The sequence below is a fragment of the Camelina sativa genome, chromosome 3 (genome assembly GCF_000633955.1).
Source record: "Camelina sativa cultivar DH55 chromosome 3, Cs, whole genome shotgun sequence".
Classification (NCBI taxonomy): Eukaryota; Viridiplantae; Streptophyta; class Magnoliopsida; order Brassicales; family Brassicaceae; genus Camelina; species Camelina sativa.
The window spans coordinates 18,060,072-18,075,475 of record NC_025687.1 but is presented as its reverse complement, the minus strand read 5'-3'; the positions used below and the strand labels follow the sequence as shown (position 1 = coordinate 18,075,475).

General features: G+C 32.7%; 2 protein-coding genes and 1 pseudogene across 6 annotated transcripts; 1 reads left to right on the top strand and 2 right to left on the bottom strand.

The window, feature by feature from the left end:
• Positions 2,384-3,841, top strand: LOC104777477 (receptor homology region, transmembrane domain- and RING domain-containing protein 6-like). Its single transcript, XM_010501739.1, is given in 5 exon segments — positions 2,384-2,504; positions 2,591-2,821; positions 2,903-3,304; positions 3,399-3,408; positions 3,410-3,841. Coding segments are annotated over 5 exon segments (930 nt in total). The 3' UTR covers positions 3,576-3,841.
• On the bottom strand, positions 3,917-6,728 carry LOC104777478 (protein disulfide-isomerase 5-2-like). 5 transcript variants are annotated; one of them, XR_766292.2, is made up of 8 exons: positions 6,519-6,728; positions 6,221-6,324; positions 5,452-5,822; positions 5,030-5,337; positions 4,628-4,960; positions 4,413-4,470; positions 4,095-4,310; positions 3,917-4,014 (listed from the first exon to the last, which is right to left on the bottom strand). XR_766292.2 is itself a non-coding variant. In XM_010501742.2 (6 exons), exons 1-5 carry the CDS (start codon positions 6,726-6,728, stop codon positions 4,649-4,651), a joined length of 1,305 nt encoding a protein of 434 aa, XP_010500044.1. In that variant the 3' UTR covers positions 3,917-4,310; positions 4,628-4,648. The 5 variants fall into 5 exon arrangements, 3 of the variants coding, with proteins under 3 accessions (XP_010500044.1, XP_010500045.1, XP_010500043.1); XR_766291.2 differs by having other exon boundaries at positions 3,917-4,310; XM_010501742.2 differs by lacking the exon at positions 4,413-4,470 and having other exon boundaries at positions 3,917-4,310.
• LOC104779104 lies at positions 7,746-8,862 on the bottom strand (annotated as a pseudogene).

Genomic DNA, 15,404 nt, shown 5'->3' with positions numbered 1-15,404 from the left:
TCCGTTGGTCTAATTAAGAGAGAGAGACCTTAGAATTGGGCTGGACCCTTCTCTTGAGAGAGCTCTTTAGAAGGTCATAAATTTTGTTTTGAAAGCCCATTCTTTATGGGGGATTTTTTAGTTGAAAATGCTAAAGCTGTTTCTCTTTGAATTTAAAACATACACATATCAATTCTGTTGATAAAAAATAAAATAAAAAGACACATATCAATTCTAATAAAAAATTTAGTTACCAATTATGCTCTCAATTTAAAAGAAAATTAAATTACAAAAATTATAACTTCCTAATATACAGTATTTTACAAAATTAAATAGAAAACTCCTACTTATAAACCTCTAATTGGAAAAGAGACTTCTACAAAACTTCTGTTATATTTTATAATGATAGTGTTGTTGTTTTTTTGTTGAACTTGTGTTATTTGCATGTTTGCTAGTATTAGTAGTGAATTAATATTTTGAGCAAATTGACATATTCTTTGACGATTTGAGTTATTAATGTAAATATGATGAAGTTTAGCTCTTCTTTTGTTGATTTTTTTCAGGTTTGATTGTTCTCTAATTATAATATTTTTATTTTAGTTTTGTTAGGTTTTCCTCCACTATTTCATGATGTATAAAGGGAAAGTGAGTTAGTCACAAATAAATGTTAAGAGGAATAGCAAGATGGGAAGAGATAACAAGCCAAATAGTGTATTCAATCAAGTGTGTAAGTAGTCAACTTCTTATTTTTCTTCTTATTGGTTTCAAAGAATTTCAAGTCCAAGACATTCAAATCCTTGTTTGTGAACTGAAACTGAAGATGTGAATAGTGTGGCAAAGTACTGACTCAAAGAAAAACAAAGTGAGTTTGGATAGTTGTCAAATCATATAAACATAAAAATCTTGGCAAGTTAATATATTTACCTCATAATCTACAAAAAGAATTATTGAAAGGGTCTCCCGGATTAGCTCTTATACATTGCTCATAATTTGTACACACGACTCTTTTTTCAAGCATGTCTATATGGTTTGATGGTTACACAAGCTAAAAATCTCTTACAACTTTTGTGTCCCATTCATTGTGCTTCCTCGGCCCTACTAGCCATTTGCTTTTAGCATGTTACCCAAAACATATTCTCATACTTCAAAACATGTTAATATAATTCTAAATCACTTATTTAAGGGGAAAGATGAAAGTGTTATCGGATAAACACCTTGAAACTTGAAGGACCACTGGTGTGTGACAAATCAATACCATAATCAGAAACGATGTACCTACTGAGAGTAAATTTCAGCTACTACAAAGATTTGTCGTTTAATGTAAAACATCGATCCATTGACAATTGCATCAACAATCATGTGGAAGTGGAAGTTTCCTAGGAGAGTCTCATTCTTCCTACACCTTTTCTTCATTGTTTTATCTAGATTCTCAATCAAAAACCCACAACTCTGCTCTACAAGGTTTATGTTCGTGAGCAAATTGCACCTTTTGTTTCAACTGCTGAACTGATTAATAAATTTCAATCCAACATCCGACAATTTCCGTTGCCTCCTCGTCCACAGGTAATAAACAATCAAAGTCTCTGATTCCTTTTACTTGTCTCTTGTCTTTTTTATTGAGTTTCTTCTCACCCCCAGAAAACTTGTATGTTAAAACACACTTTGTTAGTTGTTTCCATTCCATCTGATTGGAGGCCTCACCTTACTAAACCAAAGTGTCATGTGCTCCAAACAATGCTAAGAGCTCGTACTGCGGAACTTGAGCAAGAGGAACTAGAGAAGGCACCAAAATCCAAGCGTCATAATTGGTAGGTGAATGACATTACTAACGTGATTGTTATCTATGTAATTGAATGGAAGTATGATTCAAATTGTTTGACTATACTAAGTAGAACCAAACCAAAATAATTTGGAGATAGTCTCATCATAATGAAGGTTAAGAAAATAAGTAGTATCTAGATATTTACACAGAGAAAATTTATGTAGGGACTCGATCTGATGTGATGGTCTTCTACAATTAGACTTACCACTCTGATCAATACACTAAGATTACTTTGCTGATTGATATAAGGTTTAGTACAAAAGTAATAGTACTATTCTAAAAATGTGAATTTGACGGCACATTTTTGCAACTTCCCACGCTGTACGGAGTCGAGTTGACTAAATATACTTTGAATATATAATATTTGATTAAAACATATCAATGGTGAATCACATGGTATTATTATACAAAGTAAATGAAAGAAAATTCACCAATGGAAGTCTATGGGTGTGCATCTCTTCCCTTGTTGTATATCCCTGATTAAATCTTTTCCAATTTTCCCATGTTTGTTTGATTTGGCCAGTAGTGATTTATTCGTTCGAGTTGGGTTAAAACCCGAGGGTACGTTACGTACAGTACAACATGAACCGTAGTTGGATCACAATCCTATCTCTGTTGGTAAATTCTCAGCTGGCTTCGTCGAAAGTTTTGTTGATCGGGAAAAACACAATTCTCTCCTTTGATGATGTCGAAGCAAGTTTCAGTAAGTTTGTTAATTTAGTTCAAAACTTTAACTATCTCTCTCTCTCCCTCTCTGCTCTACGTACCGTATGATTGAAATGTTTTCAGCTCCGATTATTGGAAGTTCGGTGGAATGCGGATTGTTGTACGCTGCAGAGCCTATTGATGCGTGCTCGGTTTTAACGAACACAGCTGAAAAAGGATCTAAGTTTAGGCCCTCTTATGTTTTGATTGTCCGTGGTGGCTGTAGTTTTGAGGAAAAAGTTAGAAAGGCGCATGAAGCTGGATACAAAGCTGCTATTGTCTATAACGATGCATACGATGAGCTCTTAGTACATAGTAAGCTCATTTAAGTATATAAGACATCTTAATACGATGTTTGGTTTGGTTTTTATAATCTTGGTAAAAAACAATATGTAGTGGGAGGAAATTCATCTGGTGTGCATATACACGGCGTGCTTGTTACAAGAGCGTCAGGAGAAGTACTCAAAGAGTACGCAGGTCGAAGCGAGATGGAGCTTTGGCTCATCTCGGAGTTCGGGACTTCATCATGGTCAATCATGGCTGTCACTTTCATATCTTTGTTCATCGTGTCTGTTGTTCTCGCCACTTTTTTCTTCGTCCGTAGGCGTCTACATGTGACGTCTTTATCCCGTGGCCGCGGCCAAGGATTTTCTCGCGTACCTTGTAGGTTAGTACAACGGATACCGACTGAAGTGTTTTCAGGTGTTTTTGAAGTTGGTTCGACTTCGATTACTTGTGCTATATGCATTGCTGATTATTGCCTTGGCGACAAAGTCAGGATCCTACCTTGCCAACACAGTAAGTCCATTTTGTTCTCTTTAAAGAGGGTTATAATTGATTTTGTTTGTTCACATACGCTTAAAGTGGTTTGTTGTCTTATTTTGGACTTTAGAATTCCATGCTGTGTATCGATTCTTGGCTCGGTCATTGGAGATCTTTTTGTCCGGTTTGTAAACATGATGCAAAAGTAGCAAAGGGTGATCCACCCGCATCAGAACAGACACCTCTACTTTCGCCTAGCCTGAGCATCAGACAAGAGTCTGATACGATTCATCATCGTATTACATAAAGAAGAAGAAAACTAATATCTTGAGTAGGAGAAGGCCTGTGCCACATGAGAAGGAAGTAAGTAAAGAAGATGATGACGTGGACCAGAAGAGAGGAAAGACTCTAATCGAGGAGGAAGCTTGGCCGTAACGGGATCAACTTAAAAGAGATGTGACGCTGTTCTTGTTCAGGATGCTTATTGTTGTTGAATGTTCTAGCGATGTGCTAGTGAGAGAGTGATGTGCTCTCTAATGGTTAGTGTGAGAGTGATGTGCTCTCGTCTCTGATCTTTGTTAGGTGAAGAGCTTGTGATGTGCTTGCCTTCGTCTATGGTGTGTTAATGTTTGGGTTATCAATAAAGAGTTAGTTACAGAGGTTACAATATCACAAAACTTAACAGAGTCTCTCTCTCGTTCCTATGTGCCCCACACAAGATTTCAGGAACGCCTTTTCCAAAAGATCTACAAATATAATAACAAGCCCGGTCAATACACCACCAAGCTAGGTTTGGTCGTTAGGTATGCTTAAGCATTTCCCTCACCAGAGTGAGTTGTTCAGGTCTCTCTCTTTTTGCCTCTGCTAATTCTCTTCCAGGCTGCTTAACTAAACCATAGAAGCTTATTCCATGTTAACAAGAGCTGTGTCACTCTGCAAGACTCAATAGACTCCCACCAAGATTTCCTCAAAGTTGCAATGTGACACCGTGTCGCAACCAGGTTGTAAATACAGAGTGAACCTGTTTGGCCTTATTTTTTACCTGCTTTGTTGTGTATGGAACATGACATGAGTGAATTTGAAAAGTGAGCATATGTGATGCGTCTTTGTAAATCAGTACCACTGAGTTAACTTTGTTACTTACGTAGTTGTGTAGTAACTGCTTGATTGGTATACGCAAAATCAGTATCTAGCACCAAGAACTAATGCATATGGCAATTAGAGGGCCAGTATGATTCATAACTAAAAAGGAATAATTGTGTGTAGATAGAGTGAAACATAAAAATGCTCCGAAAACAATATAAAAAAGACTGTAAACTATTCAAGTTAGCTTCAAGTGTAAAAGCAAAAAAAACATACCACATTCAAGTTGTAGCAAAACTAGTCCTCTTTTTTGTCACTAGCCGTAATCTCACTGGTTTCACCTTCAGGGACACTAGTGGTCTGATGAACTCTTTCGTGGGCTGCAGCAGGCTCATCCACTTGACCGAGGCTCCGTAGCATCATAATGACGGCAACCAAGAACACAATGACGTACACTGACCTGATCCCAATCATTGAGTTAATGAATCCCATCAAAGATGGTCCTTTAAATTTCTTCTTCTCTGTTCTTCCTTCTCTGTATCCCTCTAGAAACCGAGAGACTTGAGTCAAATGATCTTCCTCTTGGCTAATAGTCTCTATGCCAGTCACCTGCATATCGTATGTTAATACAAAGATTTTTGATGCGATTTTGGATATTCTTAAAACCAATTTTGTTACCTGATCATACTCCTCATCCCCATCCCATACAACAATCTTAGGCAGCTGTGTCTTCTTGTCAACATGAAACGAGTCTGCAAACTCTTCAAACTGCTCCACACCAACGTAGCCAAAAACAAGGTCACGGTTTGCATGAGCAGCTGCTCTCAGTGCTTTGGTCAGTTTCCCTAAGCTTTCGTGAGTTTCATCTTCCACAATTGTCAAGACAATCTTTCTCTCATCGTCCTTCAGCAGCTTCAGAGTATCCTGGTTAATTGGCAGAATCAAAGGAAGGAAACTTTGTTTCACAAACTCCTCCAAGAATCCATCTGCAATCGAAAATTATACAGTCAATCTATTTACTATTATGAAGTTCTCAGCACTAGTTTACTAGGATTCATGAGGTTACTCCTTTAAGATCACCAAAAGAAGTAAAGACTGACCTTCAAATGGACCATAGAAGACGCTATGCTCATTGTACGATGGATGTTTGGCAACTAAAGCAGGAGCCTTATCGAAATCATAGGAAACCATTACATCTTCTGAAGCATCCTTGGCAACAGCAAACCATGCCTTCTTCTTATACTTCGCACCTAATCCTGATATCAACGATTCATTCAAACCAAACCCGATAAACACAGGGAAGAAAGTCCCAGCATCTTCAACAAACTCCTTGACGGCTGAGTCTGACTCAAGAACTGCAACATCTGGAGCAACAAACTTCTTCAAGTAACGGACGAGCAAATCTGCTTTCCTTGGTCCATAGTACTCCATTGGAACTCCATGGTTATAGAGCATGAGAGTCGGGAATGCACTGCGCAAAACAAAGGCAGATCAGCCAAATAAGACTTAAAACTTGGAATAGAATACATGGCCAAATCTGCAAAAGAACACTTCACCAAACCTAAGGTAAAACATAAAAATTGAAACTTTGCCGACTCCTGAGTAAAGCAATAGATCAGCAAAAATGAACCGAAAAATCAAAACTTTTGAGCCTCCCGGATCGAGAAATTTGCTTAAGTGATTTCAGAACACTAGGAAAGTCTCAAAACTCAAAGAACATATGAACTTATACTTCATATGTTCTGTCCCTAAAGTGAGGTTGTTGTCCTGAATCAAGAAATTTGCTAAAGTGATTGCAGAACGTTAGGAAAGAATACACATACTCTCGATCAGAAAAACACATATGAAGAAGAAGAAGTATACACATACTCGATCTCAAGCTTCCGAGCGAGACGGGAGTACTTATCGGCATTAAGCTTGGCAATGATGATAGGCTTCTTCAGTTTAGCAAGAATAGGAGCAGCTGCATCTAACTGCAAACACAGAACATAAGTAAGCAACAAAAACTGAAGCCATCAATAATTGAACAAAACCGCAATGTTTTCTAGATTCAATCCAAAAAAGCTACACAACTAAAAAATTGGATCTATAAAACTAAAATTCAAAGGTTAAACCAATCTTAAACCTAAGAATTCGACTAAGCAATCGTAGTACTAAAGCAGAGGACCTGAGGGTTAAGACGCTTGCAGTGACCACACCAAGGAGCATAGAAATCAACAAAGATGCAATCGAAAGTTGAAATCGCCGAGTCGAAATTGGAATCGGTGAGTTCTAGTACTGTTCCGTCGACGGTGAATTGATCATCCGAAGAAGCAGAGAGTGAGATTGATAACGTTAGAAACGAGATCCAACAAATCATTAACTGCAACGAACTCATCCCGATACCTAATTCAGTACCGATTCAAGTTTTTTTTTTTTTGGATTTCGCTGCTGACTGTTTAACGAGGTTTTTTTTTGTTTTTAGTGTGTGTTGGGGATCTCAAGAGTCTTTACGTGTTACTTTAGGAGAATCTTAAAAAACCCAGTTTAACATATAAAGATCCTTTAAGTAAATAAAAATCACGGTTCTGTCCCCAAACTGTCTCGTACTGTGAGGTTCATGTCCTAGGCAATGGATGTATATATCACATTCGACTTTATATGATTATCCATTTGGAAATTTTAATTTATTCAAATTCAAAAAAAGTGTGATATACAATAAAGATACAAGCATTATTATTAAAAATACTCAATTTTTTTTTAATGATCTCTCAACTTTTCCTGTTTTTTTTTTTCAAAATTAAATTCTTTGTTTTTTTTTATATAGCTAATCCAATAGCTGCTTCAGCGGCTGCAATTGCTATATAATCGAAAATCAACTCTTCATATTAAAATAGTTCATGTTATGTCTTTTTTTGGGTTTGGTTCAACGGGGTACGAATAATTACCAATCAATAAACAAAGTTGCTTGTCACATCTAAAGTATATATAGATGTTTGTACGTGTGGTATTAATTGAAGTTAAAACGCATAATTTTCGACAAGAAGTAAGTATATTATTGATTACCATTTGTGAAGAGATGATATATGTCTTAGATGCATGCAGGTTATTATATTGTGATTAGCGAGAAACTTGTATGCAGTGGGATTAACTTAAAACTCAAAGTAATTATCGAAGTTATCTTCTTCATAAAAACATCAGTTTGTACGTGCTTTTTCAATTGAGTGGATTTGTTTTGCTTGTTATTTAATTTAACTTTTGTGGTTTTTCGAACATATATTCCTACTTCACAAATATTTGTAGATTCATAAAGATCACAAAATAAAGCAGTTCAAGAAAATGGGTTTCGTAGATTCATAAAGAACACATCGTCTAACTAAGCCTCTATCTAATACTAATAATAATATAGAACTTTTTACATGATCTTGCATCCTAGTTGCAAATCTCCCATAACAAAGTTCTTCGGCGGTGGTGGTGTAGGCGGAAAACTCTTAGCCACTGGCTCATTCTGTTTGGGCTTGTGTGGTGGTGGTGCTGGTGGTTGTGGATGGAACTGTTGTACATATGGTGGTGGAAGAGCATCCATGTATGATTGCGGTTGATTCCATACAATAATAATTAGGCGGAGGGTAATTTGAGAAACTGTTAGGAGCATTCATGTAACCGGACGTAGATTGTTCCATCAAAAGGTCTTTTCGAATTTCCGGCTGCTTATTCGTTCCACCGTTGCTCCATATTATAACAGCTTTTTTGCCTGTTTTTGTAATCTTTTCAAGTATTATCTGTGGGTCGATTTTCCCATATACATATACCGTTTTGCTTCGCTTGTCAATGATGAAACTCACATCTGTAAAAAAAAAAAAACAGAGTAAAATTATGAAAATATATTCGTTAAGCAATTTGTGGAAGTATAGTTATATAAAAGAGTCCAATATTAACAAAGTGGTTACAATATCGATTGGTTCAATAATATAACAAAGAAATTGAACATGTCAGAGCAGGCAGTCATTTTCTGAACTAAGCAAAAAGTACAATATTAGCTATAGATATGAAAGGTTACTTCGATGGCTATTGTTGACTTTGGCAGATGATACATACACACACACACAAAATTATATAAAAAAAAAGTTTTGGTAAGTGCAAATGATGATACACATAATTTAAATCATGTATAGATTATGATATCAGGAAAAGAAAAAAAGTGAAGATAAAGTAAAAAATGAATGAAAAAAAAACAAGTTAATTAAAGGAGAAAGGTGATATAGATTATGAAACCATTAATGGTCTTGAGTAAGTTTTCCAAGGATTTCTTCCATCCGGGCATAGGAGACTCTATCTTCAAGAGACATGCCTGCGCTTAAACACATAAGAGTCATACACACTTTAAAATCATAAAATATATACACTAACTTTACAAATCTCTTATGAGTGAACGCTTACCATGTGATTGGAAGATGATTCCATCAATCTAGATCAAAGATCTTTGTTATTGTTCTTGAGGAACTGTAAGAAAAAAAATAAGATTGGGGAGGTTTTTTGGGTGTTGAAGAAGCGTTTGGAAAAATCAATATATGATGGTATTATATAGAGGGGGTCTATGAATTTTTTATTTCCTTCATAAACATTTCTGAGATTCTTTTGGTTTCCTTAAGTGTGGAATATCTTATTATACTGTACATATCTTATATGGAGCATTATACATCAATATATACGATTATCAATATTAACATTTAAAAACTATGCGTATTAACAACTGTATCTCTTTTATAACTTGCAAGTTGCTCGATTCCCGACCTTATTATTTTGCTTTTTTTGTTTTTGTTTTTGTAGGACTCCATTGCTCAATCTCTAAAAGCCAATGGAGATGTCACCAAGTTTGGACATACATATGGTGCAATGGACCATCAAATCTTCTTACTGGATCAAGGTTGTGATTGCTATGAATTTGCCTGATGTTTTATTAGTGGACTTATGCACATTAGAGTTTATGTTCTTGTGGATTATATCCTTTTAGTTATATTAATTTAAAATTTTATTTACAAACTTAACCCCTAAAAATTTTGCACAAATAAACCATAACCAATATATGGGAACAAAATCGATTGGTCAAATAATATATATGGTAAGAGTTCTTTTCATTACGCATATATATATATATATCAACTAATGCTAATGTAAGGAAACTTTCGAAATCAAATTGGTTAGACTGTTACAAACAAAATCGATAAAATCTATGCTAATAAAAAGTAGGAGCTATAAGCTCTTAAGACCGTCAACATAGGATTTTAAACAACCAATAGAAATTTGACATATCACTTATTAACATTTTATACAATTTCCAGAATTTTCTATATTAAAAATTATTTTAAACAACCTATCATGATTTGACATGTCATTCATTAACATTTTTTAAATTTACATAATTTTTTAGAAAAAGGAAAATTTTAAATTTATGGAAATCAAAGAACTATGCACAATATCCCACATCGGCTATAAAGTTTTTAGACAATGGTTCAGAACCAGTATAAATAAGATTAATATGCTTCCAACAACGAATGAGCAGGAAAGCTTGATTTATCAGACGTCCACGTTTAAAAATTTTATTTGGTTTGATATGGTTTTTTATTTGATCAAACTAAAACTTTAAACAGTTTCAAAAAAATAAATTATAATACTTAAAAAATTTAAAAGTTTAAATATTATAAATATTGAAAATTTTTAAAAGGTTCAAATTTTATATTTCGAAACCTTTTAAAAGTTAAAAATATTATAAATATTGAAAATTTTTAAAAGGTTCAAATTTTATATTTCGAAACCTTTTAAAAGTTAAAAATATTATAAATATTGAAGCAAAATATAAATTATCTTATTTATCTACATTTGTGCTTTTTATTTCTTATGAGCTGTAAAACATATTTTTGTGTATGATTTTGTAGATGAGTTGATATTCTAAATTATCTTATTTATCTACATTTGTGCTTTTTATTTCTTATGAGCTGCAAAACATATTTTTGTGTATGATTTTATAGATGAGTTGATATTCTTTCATTAATTTTTTATTTTTGGGTCTAAGGAAGAAGGATTGACGTTGCAAGACCTTAATTTGATGTTTGAGTCAAATTTTGAAGTTTAAAGAAGAAAGATGTACGACAAACACACATGTTTTATTAGCTATGCATAGACATGACCAGGGTTATGGTTGTCACGGTTAAGGTTTATTAACCATCAGTTATGGTTAGAAATTTTTGTAACCTTAACTAGAACTGTTTAACAAACGGTTAGACGGTTACGTTTGAATACGGTTACGGTTCAAGCGGTTACTGTTATATACGGTTACAGTTATTTGATAATATGATATGGTTAATATTATTTGATGATATAATATAATTGATATTATTTATTTATAATTAATATGTTCTTATAGTGTACTTATATTTCTATATATCATATGATTCATATTAAATAAATAATTATTAGTATATTTTATTATGTTTTTAAAATATTATAAACCAAGTAAAGATTTTGGTTTGAGAAGTTTCTAAACGCATGGATCTAAAACCAAATAAGTATATGGATAAAATTGTCAATAATTGGGTGTATGTGTTGACCATGCTGGTAATCATGAATTTCAAAAATTTTATGAGAAAAGAAATGATTTTGTTCTTGGAATTTGATGGGTTAACAAGTTGTGTGGTAGTCTAAAAAAAGGTTTCTCAGTGGAAGAATGTGAAGAAATTGACGAGGAAGAAGAAGAAAAAGAGTATAACGAATAATCAAACGGTAAAAGTTACGATGACAATTAACACAAAATTTGACAATGAAAATGACAAAAAAGAATATGAACAATAAGAAAATATTAAATAAAAAACACGAAAACATAGGTGGTAGCGATCAATTAAATATGAAAACGAGTTAAATTCATGATTATAAAATTATTTCGTTGTTCTGGTGGTCAAAGAAAATGGTTTAGGATATGTGAGGTCATCAGTTTGATTTGCCTTGCCTGGACATCAAGTTAAATTTATGTTTTTTTAATCAGATTTGATTTTATAATACAACTAATTTTTATATTTTAAAAAATAGTGTATCTGAAATTTAATTTTTTTCTTAGTACTAAGTTTAATTTTTTTATGAGATAATATTTTATTACCGTAATCAATTATATATAATTTTTATCAAAATATATCAAATAAACCCACACATAGCGTTTTAGAAACTAATTAGTATACATACACGAAAATTAAGAATCCAAATGTTAAATCGTAATTGTCAGATTTTCCAAGATATTATGCTTTCTCACCAATTTTTACAAGATTCGTTATCAAACATATTTCCATCATCAATAAGAAACTATATTAATAAACCTCACTATAAAACCAAAGATGCACCAACTCAAAAAAATTTCGACAAAGTAAACAAACTTTATGCCTTTCAATAGACAAATCCTTATTTTTTTTCTGAAATTTAGATATTGTTACTTATTATAATCAACTCAGATTTTTTTACGTCAACAGATTATGACTGATTAAATCTAATGTCTCAATTATTTTCATATGGGTTTAGTTGATACATTTGTCTATTAAAGTATTTGATAAAGTATTTGATTTAACTCTTGAACATTGGAGTTTCTGGAAATGGTTTGGGTAGACCATTTCCTATATTCTAACACTTGCTAGTTGATAGCGGTTTGAATTTTTATTTACAACAGGTTACGTTTTAACATAATTTTCTGTTTGACATAATTGTATTCTAAACTGGTCGAATGGTTTTTTTTTTTTAAGTTATGTCATCGGGAATATGCATGGATCTAATTATCTATTTGTCTTCTCGATTTTCCTTGGCCGGTTATTAACATGTTGGATTTATACAATTAAATCGATTTCCTTGGCCGGTTATTAGCATGTTAGATAAGTTAATTATTTGACATAAAAAAATCATAATTTAGAATGTATTATAATTTTTTTAGTTCCGAGACATGAAAAAAAAAACAAAAATTGAAAAAAAAAAAAAGATCACTAAATTTTTTTTTGTCCATATACACCTTTTTTTAAAATGATCATTTTTACATAAAATACCCATACAAATTAATAAACCTAAATTTAAAAAGTTATAAGAAGTGTACCACGGAATCTATTATTTTGTTGATATGATACTGTCATAATTTAGTGGTGCTTGTAGTCTGGGCCGACTTAGAGGCAGTGCAGGCGGTGCTTTTGCACCATGTCTCCTATTTTTTTTTTTAATTTTTTATTTAAGGTTTAAGGCCCTATATTTTAGATATTTAGTAATTTAGAGTCTTAAAGTTTGAAATTTTGCAAATAGAACATCAGTTTTGTGGAAAAAAAAAATTGGACAAAAGGTCCCAAAAAAATTTGAGCCGGCCCTGCTTGTAGTCGATGGTGAATTGCATCGATATATATACTGTTAACGGTAGTAGATAGGTTTTGTATAAACTCTTGATTCGCAAGTTGAGAATATACATTTTGGGGGGGGGGGGTGTATTGAAACAATGATTTTGGAGGATTTGATGAGATTTAGAACATTTGGAATTTTGATAGATTTTAGGGGAGTTGATATGATTTATGGTAAAATTCCTTTCAAATCCCACCTAAAACCATGAGATTTGTATTTCTGTATTTTTAACTAAACAAATCCTTCAAAATCCTCCATAATCCCTAAAACTTATTAAAATTCAAATCCACAAACTGTTTTGAATAACAGTGGATTTCAAAATAGATTTTTAAATCATCAGTTGAATAACAGTGGACTTCATGAGACTTTTTAAAATCCATGATTGAATAACATATGATTTGTAACTTTTACATAAATCACTTAAAATGTCAAGTTGAATACACCCCCCTTTATGATTTGGTTAGTTATGATTTAGGAATGAATGATATGACATATTTTTATTTTGATTCTCAATTGATATTATTGGATTAATAGTATACATTTAAAGCTAATAAGAACTTATAGAGATGTGATTACAGGGATGCTATATTATAGGGATGTGATTACAGAATTTGTGTTATCAATTCTTTTTGTCATACTCAGCCCTAAAAATTCGGCATGTAAATTAGATCTTTCCTAAGATACAATGTGCATTAATTGGCATTAATTGGATGTAATAAGTACGATATGGATTAAAAACCGGCCCAAAATATTCTGTAATCTTAAGGAAGATCCGAATAATTGAATCGGTTATAATTTTAGTTAAAAATCTGACCCGAAGTTGGCAAAAAGCCAAAAAGTGATGGCACCCTATTGTACTTTAAAAATGTATTTCGAGCTCTATATGTGGATATACTTGTTTGGTTATAAATATCCTAAGAAAATTTTAAAAATATATATCCTTTTATAAAAATTCAAATCACATCATATGCTGAAAAAAATCTAAAATTTTATTAACTTTATGTATTAAATAGTAATTAAAATAATTAAATGTAAGATTAAATAAAAGTTCAAGGAGAATTATATTTTAATCTAACATATTGATTTAAAATAGGGAGATAGTTTTTGAGAAATTAATATTATCAAATAAGGAAATGATTGTGTTTGGTTGTAAGGATTGTAGAGAATTTAGTTGAGACTTGTTTGGATACAAAGATAAGAGAGGATGACACAAAAATGTACTTCAAAAATGTTAAGATAGATATAGGAAAATAAGTAGATATACAATTATAGAGGTAATATATTTTTTTACAAAAAAAAAAGATTGTATGAGTTATTTTTTTTGATAAATAAAATTTGATATAAAATATTTAGAAAATGTTTTCTACTGTTCTGAAAAAAACGGATTTTGTATTCTAACATTTTGTACATGTTATACTAATTTCAGAAAAGATTTTTGTTCTAAATAGTTTAGTAGTCCGAAATTCAAAATTCTACAATATTCAGGGTATGTATTCTACGGTTTACTCTATGTTCTAAACTTTTTAATATAAACCTTGTACGATTTACTCTATGCTCAGAAAACGTTAGAATATGATTTATTCTTTTTACTCTATCTCTGAGAAAATTAGTAGATATATACTACAAAAAAGTAGAATGCATACTCAGAAAATTTAAGAGATCACTAAATATAGGAAGTGAATCTTTGAATAAGGAAACTAAATGTTTATTTAAGATCGTAATTGTTTGTTAAGATTATGTTCTACGTTCAGAGATGATGAGTCTCTTCGTACATAAACTGATTGATAACATCATTATTTTACCCATTTTAGCTATAGTTTTAGTATGCATTTAGGATGAGTTTGATATGATTTCAAGGCTTTAATGTCTATTATCAAGTATTTTAGGTTTCAAAAAGGTTTTACAGGTTTTCTAGCAAAAGGACCATAAGGCAAGGAAAATACGTTTTAGGAAAGTTTCAAAGCTTTACAGTACGAGCAACGTTTGATGCACTTCCAGAACTCACATTTAAACGTACTTGGTGTCTATGGAAAGCTGAGAGAGTCATCTTTCTCCTCGAAGTAGAATCAAGTCAATCCGGAAGTTATGCCCGATTTACCGAGACGTGTTACAAACCAACATAAGAAGAACCATCAAGCCAATGGGCTTTTATTGAAGGCCTTACCAGCTACCACCACGGCGGCCCAGTCCAAGTCTTCACCACCGTTCTAGAAGCTTCCTACGCCGCCCCTTGCCATGCACTTAACAAGAGAAGACGTTTCTACCCTAACAAAACCCTAAACCTAGACAAAACCCTATAAATACTATTCTAAACCTAGGGTTTAGAGTGTGCAATCATTGGAGCAGCTAAGAGACACGACCAGAGGAGCAGCCGACGTCCAGACCTCTCCCTCGTCCCTCTCTTTGAAGCTTTGAGATCCACCAACTCTTTCTATTCTATTTGCTTTATACTTTGTTTCTAAGGGAGAAGATCCTACAACTTTGTTTGACAATCATTGAAGTAATATATAAAACCCTTTTCTCTATTTATTCTTTTATGTTTATGAATTGTTTAAAACTTGCTTTGATGATTCCCTTAAACATGCTAGAGTATTTTTCTAGTTGGGTTTAAAGGGATAAATCAAATGGGGGAGATGATCTTAGTTTAGGTGGCAATTTTTAG